Source organism: Thamnophis elegans, chromosome Z (assembly GCF_009769535.1).
Source record: "Thamnophis elegans isolate rThaEle1 chromosome Z, rThaEle1.pri, whole genome shotgun sequence".
Taxonomy (NCBI): domain Eukaryota; kingdom Metazoa; phylum Chordata; class Lepidosauria; order Squamata; family Colubridae; genus Thamnophis; species Thamnophis elegans.
Genome location: NC_045558.1, coordinates 136780237 through 136797489, shown reverse-complemented (window position 1 = coordinate 136797489; position 17253 = coordinate 136780237). Strand labels below are relative to the sequence as shown.

The 17253-nt window shown below is 40.0% G+C and overlaps 1 protein-coding gene across 1 annotated transcript; it reads right to left on the bottom strand.

Annotated features, from left to right (window-relative positions):
* Nucleotides 1-1162: 1162 nt before the first annotated feature.
* Nucleotides 1163-10024, bottom strand: LOC116521990 (vomeronasal type-2 receptor 26-like). The gene is made up of 7 exons (XM_032236579.1): nt 9761-10024; nt 8619-9482; nt 7124-7363; nt 6340-6466; nt 5056-5913; nt 2255-2307; nt 1163-1240 (listed from the first exon to the last, which is right to left on the bottom strand). Exons 1-7 carry the CDS (start codon nt 10022-10024, stop codon nt 1163-1165), a joined length of 2484 nt encoding a protein of 827 aa, XP_032092470.1.
* Between the last annotated feature and the right edge of the window lie 7229 nt (nt 10025-17253).

Sequence of the window (17253 nt, the reverse complement as noted above, 5' to 3'; positions counted from 1 at the left end):
TTGCAATTTCTTAGAAAGAAGCCTCTTGCTTTTGTATTCCTTTGAGAAAGTGCTACCAATACTTTACTTGAAAGGATTGTAGTTGCCTGCATTTTAATTTGTGAATTCTGATCCTAGTCAAATAGATGATATGAAAGAACCCAGTATTTGCTGAATGGAAAAAGGTTAGGAGGACATGATCCCATTCCCCACAAACTTTGTGGTATTTCCATTTTTGAAATGGAGATTATTATTCTTGATATTATTATTATTTGGATTGTTATTGCTGTGACTGCATGATAGTATACCTCTAATTTATTATATCATAAACATAATAAGCATATTATATGTTTCTAGTAGCTAATATCATTTGATCAGTTTACAAGTAGATTTTTAAAAATCTATGAAAGATAAAAACAATATGATAGCATTATTCTTTTCCCTTTGTTTTCAATAAAAAAACTAAGCAGAAAATAAAAAGACAAGAGTATTTGCTCTGGGAGCATTTCCCCCCCAAAAAATCCACATTTACCTTACAATGCACTTTTAGATTTCTAGATCTCTAAGAGGGTTTGTTGTAACATGTGAAGGTCCCACATGAATGTTTTCCTAACGGCCATCTCTCAATGGAAGCCCTGATCAACATAGCTAACATCTTTAAATATGACAGCCAAACTAGCAGTGCCATAATTGAACTAGTATAATCTACCTTTTCTCTACATTCTATCCCCTTTGTCTGAATTTATATTGCATTTTACTCAAGGAAGAACGAGGCACTTACGATCCATATTCAGAAATTACTGGCACTTTTTTGAAACTCTGGGCACGTTCATCAGGGTTGACATAGGAAAAAAATCCCACAAGTAATGTTTCATCTCCAGAGGTGGAAAGTTTCCTGTGAACATTATTGGATTGGAGGCAGATTGATTTCAAATTCTGATTGACACTGCCAGGTAGAAAGAAGAACAGAATAAGGTTAAATGCCAGAAGACTTGAGCCATCCTTCCATCCTTTTGAAAACATGGTCAACAAATATAGCAGTCAAGTTTGAAAAAAAATTGCCTTGGTTAGACCTAATGGGGAACATCCACTGAAAAGGAGGAAGATATATAAATTTAAAAAGTAAAGATAAAATAGAGTGGTTTCCTTGATTTCAGTGGCACAAGATCAATTTCGAGGGATCTTATAAAGTGCAGCAGGATTTTCTGGTTTTTTTCTCCTTGCCATCCTTGTTCAGGTGTGATGATGTCAAGGAACTGAACTGAAATACAGACATTTGCAAATTATCACCTTATACTGTATTCCCTGGGGATTTCAGGAAATAGTGTTTGTGTTATTGTAAGAGTTACACTTTGTTTCCATAAGCAAGTGCTATTTTCTTTCTCTTGCCTTGCAATCTTCTTTGTTCTTACCTTAACCTTATATCCAGAAAGTTTTCAAAAACTTTGACTTTTGAGAATTGCATTAGCTACCTTGATCTACATCAACCTCCACATGGATGCCAACTTCTTAGATCACACTAAGCTTAATTACAAGGGGCTGACAGAAAGATATGATCTTGAAAGTGGGATTAATTTAATATATAGAGGAAAGCTGTAATAGTCCATTGTCTTCGCTAAAATGGAAAAACCAAAAGAAATCAATACTCCACTTATGACCGTATCTGAGCCCCAAATTTCTGAGACATTTTTTTCAGTGAGGTTTGCCCCAATTTGTGACCATTATTGCCTTAGTTGTTAGAGCCAAGGTGGCGCAGTGGTTAAATGCAGCACTGCAGACTACTGCTAGATCAGCAGTTCAGCGGTTCAAATCTCACCGGCTCAGGGTTGACTCAGCCTTCCATCCTTCCGAGGTGGGTAAAATGAGGACCCAGATTGTTGGGGGCAATATGCTGACTCTCTGTAAACCGCTTAGAGAGGGCTGAAAGCCCTATGAAGCGGTATATAAGTCTACTGCTATTGCTATTGCTATTACTGCTATTAAGTGAATCACTACAGTTTTTAAGTAAATAACCCAGTTGTTAAGTAAAACTAGCCTGTTCATGGACTTCTTGTTAGTGTCAGGCCAGGAAGCCATCACTTGCATTGGGCCTTCAGGCCTGCCACATTTAGTGCTGTGGGAAATTGGGAGGAGGGATTACATGGAGTATGAGAGATATATAGTCTAAATAACATTCCTTTCTCAGAGAGTCAAGGACATCTTGGCCTGTACCTGGAGGGGTGTGACTGGGAGGCATCTCTAGTTGGGAGGTGCCTGATTGGGCCATGTGATGGACATGTGGGTGCTGTGCAGGGACTTGATCTTTCTTTTGGGTGAAAGAAACCTGGAAACTTTCAGATTTGGGTTTTCCCAGATGTGCCAATATGACATCTCTAATAAAATGGAACTTTCAAGACTCGGAGTCTTCTTTCATTGGGAGTCTTACTTGCAACCCTAATTGTCCATTGTCAGAATATCGCAAATGGTGATCCCATGACTGTAGGACACTGCAACCGCCTTAAGTATGAACCAATTGCCAAGCATCTGAATTTTGATCACATGATCATGGGGATGTTGCAAAGGCCGTATCTTTTAAACATGGTCATAAATCAGTTATTTCTGTTTCGTTGTATGTTTGAATAGTCACTAAACAAACTGTTGTAAGTCAAGGACTAGCTGTATTTTTTCTGTCTCTTGAAATAATCCATCCAAGCATCTATCAGTCTGATATTCCTATACAAGAAATCTCCCAAATTTCACCAAAATCATATTTCACTACCAATAAAGGAGAATATGTGAAGCTCAGGGTTGAATCATTTCAAATATTCTCCTTTTTGGCTCCGCATATTTCAGAGAAAACAAGAAGAACGAGAACCCACATGATAAGCAGCTTTAGCTTCAAATTTATAATCTGGGTGGAGTGATTTTTAAACATCTCAGATACTACATAAAGGCCAGACAAGGAAGAATGGATGGAAGCGGATCAAAGAGAGATTCAACCTGGAAATAAGGAGAAATTTTCTGACAGTGAGAACAATTCACCCATGGAACACAAGTTGCCTTCGGGTGTTGTGGGACCTTCATCACTTGAAGTTTTCAAGACGAGATTGGACGGCCATCTGTCAGAAATGGTGTAGGGCTTCGTGCTTGGGTGAGGGGTTGGATTAGATGACCTACAAGGTCCCTTCAAATTCTGTTCATCTGTATCTGTAAATGGTATCTTGAAATTTGCTGTAGGCTCTTCTTCATGATTGGAGTTGGGAATGCTTAGAAATCCTAAATTAGGTTTGCAATAAAAAAGTTGTAAGAGGTTCATTTTGCCCTTTTGTGAGTGTTTTGCCATTAAAAATATTTATTGGGATTTTAAACAAGAGGGTTGAAAACTAACACCAAATAATATTTAAAAAATAATAATTGCAAAAAAGAAATAAGGTCAAATATTTTACAAGCATTTTGAAGATGACTCATACTAAATTTATCTGACAACATTAAGGATATTTTTTTCCTTCAGATGTATGGAAATTCTAATTCCAAAGATTTACTAAAGCTTTTATCTGCATAAATGTCATTTTAAAAGCATTCATATGTTGGAGATGAGCTTTTACAATATCAGAAAATAACTATTAAAGGTATTTCACTGTCCCTTTAGTATTTGTTCCTTCCTTGAATTTGTGCTATGGGCTAATGCTAATCATTTTGTGGAGCTCTCCCCTCACAATCAGGAGGTGGTGAGTTTGTTCCTAGGTGGAGGCAGATGTAGGGTCTCCTGCTTGGGCAGGGGGTTGCAAGGTCTCTTCTAATTCTGTTACTCTCTGGATGTGTGTGTGATGTAATACACAAACAAATTCAGTGTAGAGTGTGGTGGATTTCCATGTTTCTCAGTCTTCACCCAACTCATCTCACAGACATTTTTTTTCCTGTAAAACACATGAATGCTAAATTACACGAAGGAGTATTATATGAAGGAGTATAAATATGTTTGAAGTTTTATATAAAAGTAATGCACATGGGATCATAAAATAGCCAGGGCAAAACACAGACTCCTTTCTAACCAATCTCTGCTGGGGAAAAAACAAAGCAGAAAAGTCAGCTTGGAGTATATTTGGATATCAAGAGAGGAGAAGATGCATCAAGCTAAATTGCTAGAAAATTTCCACAATTTTTTCCTGTTCAGATTATTATTCCCATGTTGTAGTAGTGTCTGCACCTATGGGTGCTTTGTTTGGTTTTCTCACGTTGTTTACTAAGATTTGTCTACTAGTAAAAGCAGTGTCAGGAACAGAATGTGGCCCTTATGTAAATCTCTGGAAGGATGCAGGGAAAAATACCATTTGGGATTGTAATGGTACGAAATAGATAAATTTATTTTGAAAGATACTGTGGAGCTGCTGAATGTCAATCTCTGCTCATTGAAAAACTCTCATGTTTGTGACTTAATTCATTGCATTTTCAATACTATTCTTAAGCAAATCTCAGCAGCTTTCATCTCATGTATAACATACTGTATAAGGTAACAAGCTAATTAATATATATTAACATAGGAACCTAATATATATTTTTCAATAGGTGTCCCACCTCCAGATGACAAAAATCACCACGTTTCAACAACAGAAGAGCCAGGTGGGACTTCTCAAATTGATAAAATCAGGGGTAGAAAATGGGGCCAATATTAAAATTTTCAATAAAACTACTTGACATCTTGGAAACCAAAGAGGTTCCCACATGTTAACAAAAACCATGCATTCCCCAAAATACCCTTATTCTCTCCATAGTATTTAAAAAAAATGCAATTTTGGTACTATTTATTTATTTTTATTTGTTTGTTTGTTTGTTTTGAAACTTTTATATAGCTAACCATCTTCTAACCATTTAGCTATTTGACAGCTCAGATAAACCCTTAGGGATTGATTATATACAGTATTTTACAGAAATGAATAAAATAAAATAAATAGCATTGAATTGCATGATTAAGGTTGCAAGTTTGAATATTTGGACTGTTCACATGGATGATTTTGGTCACCAGATAAAGGCTGAATTATAACATTATTGATTATTAATCTGTTCTCCTGGTTAGATGCTGCTTTGTGTTCAGATGTGGGTTCAGGAGAATGATATAGCACTTGGGAAAAAAGATGCAGCCCAGGAGGCCTGCAGTAGAGCCCAAGATGGAAAAGACCTCCACAGCCACCATGTATTTCCCCTTGGTGCTCATATAGGCTGGGATGAAGGACATCCAAATGCTACAAAACACAAGCATGCTGAAGGTGATCAGCTTGGCTTCATTAAAAGTATCAGGCAGTTTTCTGGCAAAGAAAGCCACAGTGAAACTGCTGGTGGCCAGGAGCCACAAGTAGCCCAGGATAATGTAAAACATGGCATCTGAGCCTTCATTACATTGAACAATGATCTCTTGAGCCTGTGAATGCATGTCCCATTCAGGGAAGGGAGGAGATATGATCAACCATACCATACAGATAACAGCTTGAATACAGGAGCAGAAGACAATGATGGATCCTGCCAGTCTGTTTCCTAGCCATTTCCTCATCTGGTTTCCTGGCTTAGTGGCCAGGAAGGCCAAAACAACCGTGATGGTCTTGGCCAAGACACAAGATACTGAGAGAGAGAAAATGGTACCAAACATTGTTTGCCTGAGAAAGCAAGTCACATTCCCAGGCTGACCTATGAAAATCAGAGAACACAGAAAACACAGCAGGAGAGAGGAAACGAGTACACATGTGATGTTCCTGTTGTTGGCTTTGACAATGGGGGTGTCCCAATGTAGAATGAAGGTCACTGCCACCAAAATAAGAATTGCTGAAAAGAAAAGAGTCAGAGAACTCAAAATGATTCCCAAAGGTTCCCCATAGGATAAATAGCTGAAACTTTTGGGAAGGCACTGGACTTTTTCTGCATTCGAATACTGATCTTCTGGGCATCTCTCACATTGGTCTGCATCTGAAATAGATGAAGACCTTGTCATTCCCAACTATATAGGACAATATATATATATATATAGCTATCTGAAAGAGATCATGGCTGGGGATGCCAGTCACAGTCCCCATGACACCTACAGACCCCTACACAATAATCCTTTCTTAATAAGTGTATGGATTCTGGCTTGTTATTTCTGCATATCTATTTCTTTGAACTGCAGCATTAGTGGTAGAGTGCTTCGGAGTGAATTGCAACACTCATCCAAGAAAAGAGATCAAAATAGAATGGATTCATACAAGTATTTAAATTAGACCCACCTTTGAAAAACAAAATCTACTGCAGTTCACTCCAATCCCATTCTACTAAATAGCATACCAGAGATGAAAAGAACAAGGGAAAGTTGAATTTGTAAGCTCTCAACTCTCAGCTGTCTCTTCCTTTACTTACCCGTTTTAATTGAAATTCTTCCTTCAGGACATGGTCTACAATTGTAGCAACAAATATGTTTCCCCTCCTGAACAACCTTGCTGTACCCCTGACGGCAGCTCTCTACACATCTGGCACGGGGACGTACCTGAAAAAAAACCCAAGAAACTTTAGGAATGGGATTCATCAAGATGTTGTACAAGTTCTCCATTTTATTAAAAGAACTTGGTACTTTCAGGGAGATGCATAATCTTCTGATGTCAACATGGCCCAAGATGCATTTGGAGAGTGTCCATATTTACATCAAATCATCCGCTTCCTAGGATGAGTTCTGAGTTTTCTGCAAACACATCAGAAATGGCATTCGGCCAGTTCTAAACGGTTCTGGTGAATCAGTAGCAGAAATGTTGAGCAGTTAGGAGAACCAGCAAATACCACCTCTAGCTGCCCCTGCCCCTGAATTATTTGCTGCCTCCCAAGACCCAGCTTCCTTCAGTTGCTCTGGAGAACAGGTTGACCCTCTCTTCTTTCTCATGGCTCATTAGATGTTGAAACGCTGCTACCACATCTTCCTTCTTTTTACTAAGACATATCAGTTCCTGCAACCATTCTTCATATATTTAAGCCCCCTAATCATGTTTGTTGCTCTTCTTGGTATGTAGAGGTCTTCATAAAAACCATCTCAAATATCCAGCAGAACCACAAGATTCCTGAGTACTATCACTGTTCTTCATTTATGGACTTTCAGATCATTGGAGAAGAATATCTTCACCTCCGAATAATAGTCTACTAGGTTAGAGTTTACCAAATATCCCACCTGCTGAAACTTGTGATTCCACACAATGGTATTTTCATTAATAGTGAATTTCTTCCCATCAAGAGATTTGGAGACCATCTTTCCAATCTGGATTCTCTGGAAGGATTGATTGTGGAAGGAGACAAAGTTGAAGATGTCATATCCTGGGTCAAACTCCCCTTTCTCATCAAAAAATATTTCTTCTCCCACACTGTTATTAAAACGGGTGTTTCTCAGAGTGTAGTGAAGCTGAATTTGAGAGAGAGAAGTTATCCTAATCTTCCCCAAAGATTGGCTTTATTCAGAATCCCAACTGGTTTTCTCTAGTGAATCTTATCAGAATTGTAACTGAATTGCTTTCTGGTTTAATTCAGAAATCTCTTCAACCCATGGACCAGAACCCATTTTAAATTTCAGTAATATCAGATCCAACAATATCCTAATATGTATTGATTCAAATGGAATATAGTAGATAAAATTAAGATTCATGGCATCAGATTCTCACACAGCTTATTTTTCAATTCTTGCATAAATGTATCATTAGAGGAAAGAGACAATTCTACATAAATAAGGTGAGATATCCATTACATGTGATGGGAAGAAAAGGGAAGGACAGGGAATGCATCACTCTCCACCTCTTACTCTTGACTCACAGCTTTGTATAATGAATCAATAAATTCCTTAAATTAATATTACTAAGAGTGTTGTAGAAATTTAACTTAGTCTTTCCAATCCTCCTGTCCCATATGTCTGTACTGCCATATAAATATAATACATCTAAAGTTTTACAGTGAAAATGGATACATCAATTGGAATTGGAAATTTTATTAATTAAGATAAAAACACAATCCAGTTATTATGATCTTCTAGTGATTTTAGGTCCATAGATGTGCACAAATGGATCATTTTACTCAACAAATCAATCTGCAGGTTTATTTCAGCCCTCCTTTTGTAGTTTTAGGATTTGTGATAAAAACCAGTTATATTTTAGGTCATGTTTATGTAGAAATATTAAAACGTCACAAACTTTTCAGGATTACCATATATGTAAAAGTTTTTTCACAATATTTACACAGTACATCAACAGTTCCATAGCACAATAGTTAGTATAGCAAGAACAGAAGTATTGTTTACTACAGAGAGATTAGGAGAGATACTATAATGAAGAATATGGAGACAACCTAGAAACTTTTTAATTTTGTGTATTAATTTTTTGGGTGATGTTGGGTGTGAGACTTTGCACAAAAGTTGCTAAAATTAATAGATTTTCACTCCCTGAAACAGCATTAAGTAGTAGATCTCCAAACATAGTTCCTTTTGGGAATGGTTTGACTTTGGAGATGATTTTTAGGTATAATTGAGCTGCAGATTTACTAATATTTGCCAATAGATATTGGTTGCTACAGAGAAACAAATCCAGATTGTCTATCTATTGTTGCCTTCCCATCCTACCCCATCCCTTCCAGGGCTTCTATAAATGTATCTGAGAAGAGCAATGACATACCTCCCATGGCTGCAAAGGCTGAAGATTTGATGCATCCTGATTCCTCAGAGGAGTTGGCTTTGTTCTTTTTGCTCTTTTTGAATGCATTGCTTCTAACGCATGTGCTGCAAGATAAACCCCATTGTAGACATTGTAGCTTTCTCCAGACATGGTCATTTCAAACACAGAGCCAGAGACGGTCTTGAGTTTTTCCCTCCCAGTGCAGCGTTTAACACCTTTCTGATATGGAGGCAGTGAACAATCAAACACCAATTCCCAGAACCAATTAATGTAAAGAAAGGGATGTTTATCAGGTTTTATTTTCTCAAGAAACTCCTGAAATCCTGGGACAATCCTAGTATGGAGGGAGAAGTATAAGGAACCATTGAAAGTTTGAACTTGGAGTTTCCCTCGTGCTGATGAAATCACGGTGAAATCCCATTGATAGGTCATGATCCATACTCTGTGATCTATTGGATTCTGACGGTTAATTTCAGTAGAATAAAGCCCCCATTGTAGAGTCTCCATAGATTGGGCAGTCCCGGAGGCAAGGAATATACTGATATTCTTCCCTAAGATAGTGTATATTATGTTTGTTACACGATCAAAAATAACATACTTATTTATGACTGCATCCATTATAATTGGAATCAACCCTGTCCAAGCAATGCAAATATCACTCTGGAAAAGTTTTGGTTGAAGATTTTGAAGAAAGGTTTCCCCGCTTTCGTCCTCTGAGACCAAGAGGCCAATCCAGTTCCATCCAAAATGGTTCAGTAAATGGACAATCCCCTCGTATTGCAAATTTTCATTGGGAACCATGCTGAAGAAGGAAGGGAATTGCCTTTTGTCACTCAGGACTGGATCAAAGGAACCATAATTGATCTGTTGGAAAGAAGGAGGCATAGAAAATTAAATTCAGAGTCCTTTTGTAATCATGAAGAGCATAGACCTTTTCCATTCTCCATAGAATATTGGATTTCACTGTGACATCATGACTTTATTGCGAAAGTTTTACATTAAGAAAGAGATCATATGATTTATTATAGTAGACTCAGAACTGATAATTGATAGCCTGGCTAAAAATGAAAGAAGCTAGGGTTAATAAAAAAAGAAACAAAGAAGAAACAAGAAACAAACTGATCTGTGGAAAATGGTCATACCTGTGGAAACTTGTAGATGTTCAACATGTGGGCCATCTGGATGGAATTGAGTGAGGGGAGGTCACCAATGATAGGCAAGAAGTTCAGATTCCTTCTTCCAACACAATTGAAGTTGATAGGACTCCCTCGATTCAGAAACAGAAAATCTAAAACATCCTCACTGGCCTTCATGGCATTGAAACTAGTCTCATAAATCTTCAGTGTTAGTGTGATGTTGGGGAAGAGCTTGGCATTCTTGTTGATCTCATCAATGGCAAAATACATAGAAAGAGGATGCTGGGCATATTTTGGTATTAGGCTGAAATAAAAATGGAGAAGTGGAGAAAATCAAATCCCAAAAAAGAACTCAATATAGTTCTCAACTACATAGGTAACTTTAGCAATTTATTCAGTAGAGATTAATTTTGAATTTCACTGAATGAGACTTCTGGCTTTGCACATTATTCTGACCGTCTCCACAGTCACTGATTTGCAAGACTTGTCCTATACCTCTAGGCAGTGGTGGGATTCAAGTAATTTAACAACTGGTTCTCTCCCCTAATGATTTTTTCCAACCACCAGTTTGCCAAACTGCTCAAAAAGTTAACCCCCGGTTCTCCCCAACTGGTGTGAACTGGCTGAATCCCACCACTGCCTCTAGGCAAGGATTTGGGAGAGGTTGACTGGAAGACATTTCCTCAACAGGGAAAGTGATGGTTCCTCTTTAGAAGAGAACATAGAATAGCGACAATGTTTCCAAACTGTTCACAGAATTGTTGGAAATGTAGTCAAGCCCACGGAACATTATATCATATGTGGTGGATGTGTATAGTAGCAAGAAAATATTGGACAATAATTAAAAAACTGGCTTGAAGAGATAACTACATTAGCAATGGAGCTAAAAGCAGAATTATTTTTCTTGGGGATGATTACTGGGAACTATGACAAAAAAATTGAATACTTAATATTATATTATGTACCATATCGACCATGGTATCCTTCTGCGATGACTGCGGGAGGTGGGGGTGGGAGGCGCTGTTCTACAGTGGTTCTCCTCCTACCTCTCGGACAGGACGCAGTCGGTGTTAGTTGGGAAGCAGAGATCGACCCCTAGGCCCCTAACGTATGGGGTGCCGCAGGGTTCGATCCTGTCCCCCTTACTTTTCAACATCTACATGAAACCGCTGGGTGAGATCATTCGACGGCATGGGATAAAATACCACCAATATGCGGACGATACCCAGTTGTATCTGTCCGCCCCGTGCCAACTCAATGAAGCGATGGATGTGATGAGCCAGGGTCTGGAGGCTGTTAAAGACTGGATGGGGGTCAACAAGCTTGTGCTCAATCCAGAAAAGACAGAGTGGCTGCTGTGTTTCCCTCCTGCCAAGTGTTCCATCTCTCAGGCTGGGCGGTCAAATTATACACCCCTCAGACAGGGTTCGCAACTTGGGAGTCCTCCTGGACCCACAGCTGACCTTCAAACATCATTTGTCAGCTGTGACCAGGGGGGCATTTGCCCAGGTTTGCCTGGTACACCAGTTGCATCCCTACCTGAACCGGGAGGCCCTCACAACAGTCACTCGTGCCCTTGTGACCTCTAGGCTGGAATACTGCAATGTGCTCTACATGGGGCTGCCCTTGAAGAGCATTTGGCGACTTCAGCTAGTCCAGAATGCGGCCACACGAGCGATTGTGGGTGCACCTCGCTTCACCCATGTTACACCTATCCTCCGCGAGCTGCACTGGCTGCCTGTCGATCTCCGGGTGCGCTTCAAGGTGCTACTTATCACCTATAAAGCCCTTCATGGGCATGGTAGTGGGCCTGGGTATTTGAGAGACCACCTACTGCCAATTACCTCCACTAGACCGATACGATCACATCGATTAGGCCTCCTCCGAATTCCATCTACTAGCCAGTGCAAACTGGAAACTACCCGGAGGAGAGCCTTCTCGGTGGCTGCTCCGACCCTCTGGAACAAACTCCCCATGGAGATTCGGACCCTCACCACCCTCCAATCCTTCCACGCCGCTTTGAAGATCTGGCTGTCCCGGCTGGCCTGGGGTTAAGATTCCAACCCCACCTGAATTGTGTGACTGTTGTGCTCTCTTTTAATATGTTGTATTGTTTCCATATTTGAATACTGTTTGTCTTTCCCCCCCTCCCTTTTTGAATTGTGAGCCGCTCTGAGTCCCCCCAGGGAAAAGGGCGGCATCCAAATAAATGAAAATGAAAATGAAATGAAATGAAATGAAATATATGTAATAAATGCAGCAAGAATCATATACACACAAAATTGGAAGAACAAAACTATACCAACAGAGGAAATTTGATTTAAAAAGTATTAGAGTGTGCTGAAATGGACAGAATTACAAAATAAATAAAAGATAAAGGATAATCTGATTATCACTTAGTATGGAAATTATGGTACAAATGGCTAGAAAAAGATGCAAAGAATAAAAAACATTTAGGGAAGAAAGATTAAGAAATCAGAGAAAAATCATGAAACCACATAAATAAAAAAGAGGGGGGAAAGTAAGATTTACTGTATATAAAATAGTACAGAATAATATCTATAAGAGGAATATATGTACACAGATAGATATAAGAAGCATTGCATACAAATTAGCACATTGAAAAAATAATAAGCATAGAAGAAATATAATTATGAATTAACATATTAGTGAATGGAAATGTATTGTCTGTATGTGTGTGTGTGTGTGTGTGTGTGTGTGTGTATACATGTACAGATAAAAATATTATAATGGAGCTTACGATGTGGAAATGTTGGGAAAAAACTGTTTAATAAAAATATTTTGGAAAGTAGTAAAAAGCTTACTTTAAAAAAAGAAAAAAAAGAACAAAACATAGAATAAATTCTAGTTGAGCTGCCCTCTTGCTTCCTCCTTTACTGTTTGAATGACAAACTTGTCAGCTGGGTCAACCCATCCGATTCCCCCCTTTAATGTCTGGGTAAATAAACCCCCCTGTTACTCCTGTGATGTATTTTGACATACATTGGTTAAGTTTGTAGCAAAACGTTCATCTATTTCGTATGCTTGGTTTGGTGCCCTAGACTATATTCTTATGGTAATGTCTTTTTTTATGTTCAACCGTAAGCATTCTAGCAGGTTTTCATCCTTGGTGTTGTGTCCCCTAAATGCAAGCTGGGTGGATGTGATTTTGTAGACGACCCACACACTATCAAGGACCTTGGAGCACTCATCTCAAACAGTCTAAGTGCCAGAGCTCACTGTAACTGCATTGCCAAAAAGGTATTAAGAGCTTTTAACCGTAGCTTCTTTTCTGATAATATTGAACTGCAAACCAGGGCATAAAAAACTTTTGCTAGACCAATTCTTGAATGCAGCTCATCTGCCTGGAAATTGGACTGCATATCAGACATAAATAGAATCAAACAAGTCCAGAGATATTTGCCAAGAAGTGTCCTCCACTCCTCAACTCGCAACAGAATAACTTATGTCTTGAAATTTTGGGCTTAGACAATTTTGAACTTCGCCATCTTCGACCCAACCTAAGCACAGTACATAAATATCTGCTACAATGTCCTAGCTGTCAATGAATACTTCAGCTTCCAACACAGCAACACACGAGCTCACAACAGATCCAAATGTATGGCAAACCACTCCACACCGGATTGCAGAAAACACGACTTCAGCAACAGAATGGTCAATGCCTGGAATGCACTACCCAACACTGTGGTTTCTTCCCCAAACACCCAAACCTTTAACCTTAGACAGTCTACAGTCATACTCACCCCATTCCAAAGAGGACTTTAAGGGACGTGCACCAGCGTGCCTGCCGTCACTGTCCTAATATTACCCGGTATTCATATTGATTTCATGTATTAAAAATCATGTTTATACTTATATCTGTTATCTAATCCACGCTTAATGAAATAAATAAATAAAATAAACTTGGTGGTATTTCCATTTTTGAAAGGGAGAGAGGAATACTCTTGCAGCATTTTTTTCAAATATCAAAGTTCTCTTAAAATGCTTCTTTAGATCTCTAGATCTCTAACAGGGTCCTTTATAACATGTGAAGATCCAAAATGCATGTTTTCCTAAGGGTAATCTCTCAATGGAAGTCCTGATTAATATGGCTAATATCTCTAAATATGACAGCCAAACCAGCAGTGCCATAATTGAACTAGTATAATCTACCTTTTCTCTACATTCTAGCACCTTTGTCTGAAGTTATATTGCATTTTACTCAAAGAAGAACGAGGCACTTACGATCCATATTCAGAAATTACTGGCACTTTTTTGAAACTCTGAGTACGTTCATCAGGGTTGACAAAGGAAAAAATTCCCCCAATTATTGTTTCATCTGCAGAGGTGGAAAATTCCTGGGGAACATTAGTGGGCTGGAGGCAGATTGATTTCAAACTCTGATTGACCCTGCCAGGTAGAAAGAATATCAGAAGAAGGATAAATGCCAGAAGACCTGACCCATCCTTCCATCCTTTTGAAAACATGGTCAACAAAATATAGCACTCAAGTTTGCAAAAAAAAAAAAATTGCCTTGGTTAGACCTAATGGGGAACATCCACTGAAAAGGAGGAAGATACATAAATTAACAAAGTAAAGATAAAATAGAATGATTTCCTTGATTTCAGTGGCACAAGATCAATTTTGAGGGATCTTTCAAAGTACAGCAGGATTTTCTGGATTTTTTTTCCCCTTCTCATCCTTGTTCAGGTGTGATGATGTCAAGAAACAGAACTGAAATACAGACATTTGCCAATTATAATCTTATACTGTATTCCCTGGGGATTTCAGCAAATAGTGTTTGTCTAAAATCTGTCCATGGTTATTGTAAGAGTTGCAGTTAGTTTCCATAAGCAAGTGCCATTTTCTTTCTCTTGCCTTGTAATCTTCTTTGCTCTTACCTTGACCTTATAGCCAGAAAAGTTTCAGAAACTTTGGCTTTTGGGAATTACATTATCTACCTCGATCTACATCAACCTCCACATGGATGCCAACTTCTTAGATCACACTAAGCTTAATTACAAGGGGCTGAAAGAAAGATGTGATCTTGAAAGCATCTCCAGTTGGGACAGTGCCTGATTGGACCATGTGATGGACATGTGGGTGCTGGGCAGGGAATTGAATTTTCTTTTGGGTGGAGGAAGCTTGGAAACTTTCAGATTTGGGTTTTCCCAGATGTGCCAATATGACATTTCTAATAAAATGGACCTTTCAAGACTCAGAGTCTTCTTTCCTTGGGGGTCTTACTTGAAACCCTAATTGTCAGTTGTCAAAATGTCACAAAAGGTGATCATATGACCTTAGGACACTGCAACCACCATAAATATGAACCAATTGCTAAGCATCTGAATTTTGATGACACTGTCAGGGCCCACTCCACTCCATAATTAGGAAAGAAGACTAAGAGACTCCATGGTTGGAAATCCAAAGTACTTTTACTAATTATAAATGGTAAGCGAGCAGTAGTGAAGCAAGATCTGAATAATATGGCGCAAAAGCAATTGATATATAGGGAAAACCCGTTCCCCCCCCTAGGATCAAAGCTCCAGTCCAATCATAAGTCCTTCAAATGTCAGGTGTGAGATAACTTCAAACAGACAGGCCGAAGATGGAATGTGTAGGCCGTTGATGCAGGCGGGAAACACGTACGCATGCGTACTCCCCAACGACTGGTACATCCTAGAACCTTCCTCCAGCACGTCAATTAAATCCCTCCCCACATACACGCCCCCCCCTTCCCGTTCCATGGCAGCTGAAGCAACAGCAAGCAGAAGCTGACATCCGGCCGTCCCCCGGAAAAAAGGCTGTCAGGCCTGGAAGAAAAAACAAGCGAAACAGACAAATAAGAAAACAAATGAAAAAGGGAGGGGAGGGAAGTCAAGGCTTGTCGGGATAAGAAGCATAAAATCTCTGGAGTAAGCGGGGCGCACGAACGTGGGACTTATCAACCCCATTCCGTGTGAGAGGGGGGGAAATGTTTCCAAGCCACAGGTATTGGATGCGATTACGGTGCCTACGGGAATCAAGAATGTCACGAATTTCAAAATGATGTTCTCCATCCACAAGTAAGGGAGCAGGCGGAGGGTCATCCGTGGGCCTGAGGTTGGATACCCGAACTGGTTTGATGAGGTTAATGTGGAACACCGGGTGGATACGGTTCAGATGCTTGGGCAATTGCAAACGAACCGAAACAGGATTGATAACTTTAACAATTGGGAAGGGCCAACATACTTGGGACCCAATTTCTTTCGATTTTTGTGTAGTATGCAAGAATTTCGTGGACAAATACACTAAATCTCCAACGTGGTAATCATAGGGCTGAGAGCGTTTCTTATCAGCCTGCTTCTTATGAGCCTTATGGGCAGCGTCCAAGGTGGAAAGAGTCAGGGGCCAAAGGCGACTGAGACGTTCGCTCCAGTCTGCAACGGAAGGAACCTGAGGTTGGGCCGTAGGCAGTTCGGGAATAGGAACAAAATCCTGGCCGTAAACGACCCGGAAAGGGGTGAGCCCGTACTGGAGTGAACCGAATTGTTTATAGGCCACTTCAGCATGTGGTAACAAGTCACCCAATCGTCCTGTTGATAATTGATGAAACAACGTAAATACTGTTCAAGGACGGAATTAGTACGTTCACAGCCGCCATTAGTCTGAGGATGGTAGGCGGAGCTAAGGCCTTGGGTGGAACCAATGCGTGCAAGGAACTCCTTCCAAAATTTAGATGTGAATTGGACTCCACGATCGGAGATAATACGGTCGGGAACCCCATGCAACCGGTAGATGTGGGAAAGAAACAATTTAGCCAACGCCTTGGCGGAAGGAATTTTGTGGCAAGGGACGAAATGAACTTGCTTGGAAAACAAATCAGTGACTACCCAGACGACGGTGTGGCCCTGGCTCTCGGGGAGCTCAACAATAAAGTCCATAGAAATCTCCTTCCAAGGTGCAACTGGGGCGGGCAACAGACTGTAGAAGTCCCTGCGGTTTCCCCGGCGGCTTTTTGGCGGCCGCGCAAACTGGGCAACTGGCCACATAAAGTTCAATGTCCTTTTTTAAAGAAGGCCACCAGAATTGTCTCTTCACAGAGGTGCAAAGTCTTGACGAACCCAAAATGACCCGCATCCTGGAGTCATGAGCGCGACGAAGGACGACAAGTCGTAGGGAAGCCGGGGACGTATAATTTAGCACCAATCCACGGTAGATCGTCCCTCATGGTGCACTCGTTCCCGATGGGTCAGGAACCAGTCGTCCCGATGAAGAGCCGCTTTGAGGTCAGAAAGTAGATGTGAGGCACTACCCTCCTGAGCTTTGGTCTGTGACGTGTGAGTACCGGAGCTGCCAAGAGCGGTTGGACGATACTCAGTTGGAACAATATACGAGGTAATTCAGGGACAAAGCATCGGCCATGAAGTTCTTTCCGCCGGGATATACTTGAGAGGAAATTGAAACGGTTTAAATATTGGGCCCACCGCATCTGTTTGGGGGAGAGACGACGAGGTGTG

Coding starts and splice junctions, on each gene's coding strand:
- LOC116521990 (XM_032236579.1), bottom strand. CDS start 10,024: ATGTATTTTGCCATTGATGAGATCAACAAGAATGCCAAGCTCTTCCCC. Junction 6,467..7,123: donor TTCAGCAGGTGGGATATTTG/GTAAACTCTAAC, acceptor GTTTTTTTTCAG/GTACGTCCCCGTGCCAGATG. Junction 5,914..6,339: donor AAGAATTTCAATTAAAACGG/GTAAGTAAAGGA, acceptor CATCTATTTCAG/ATGCAGACCAATGTGAGAGA.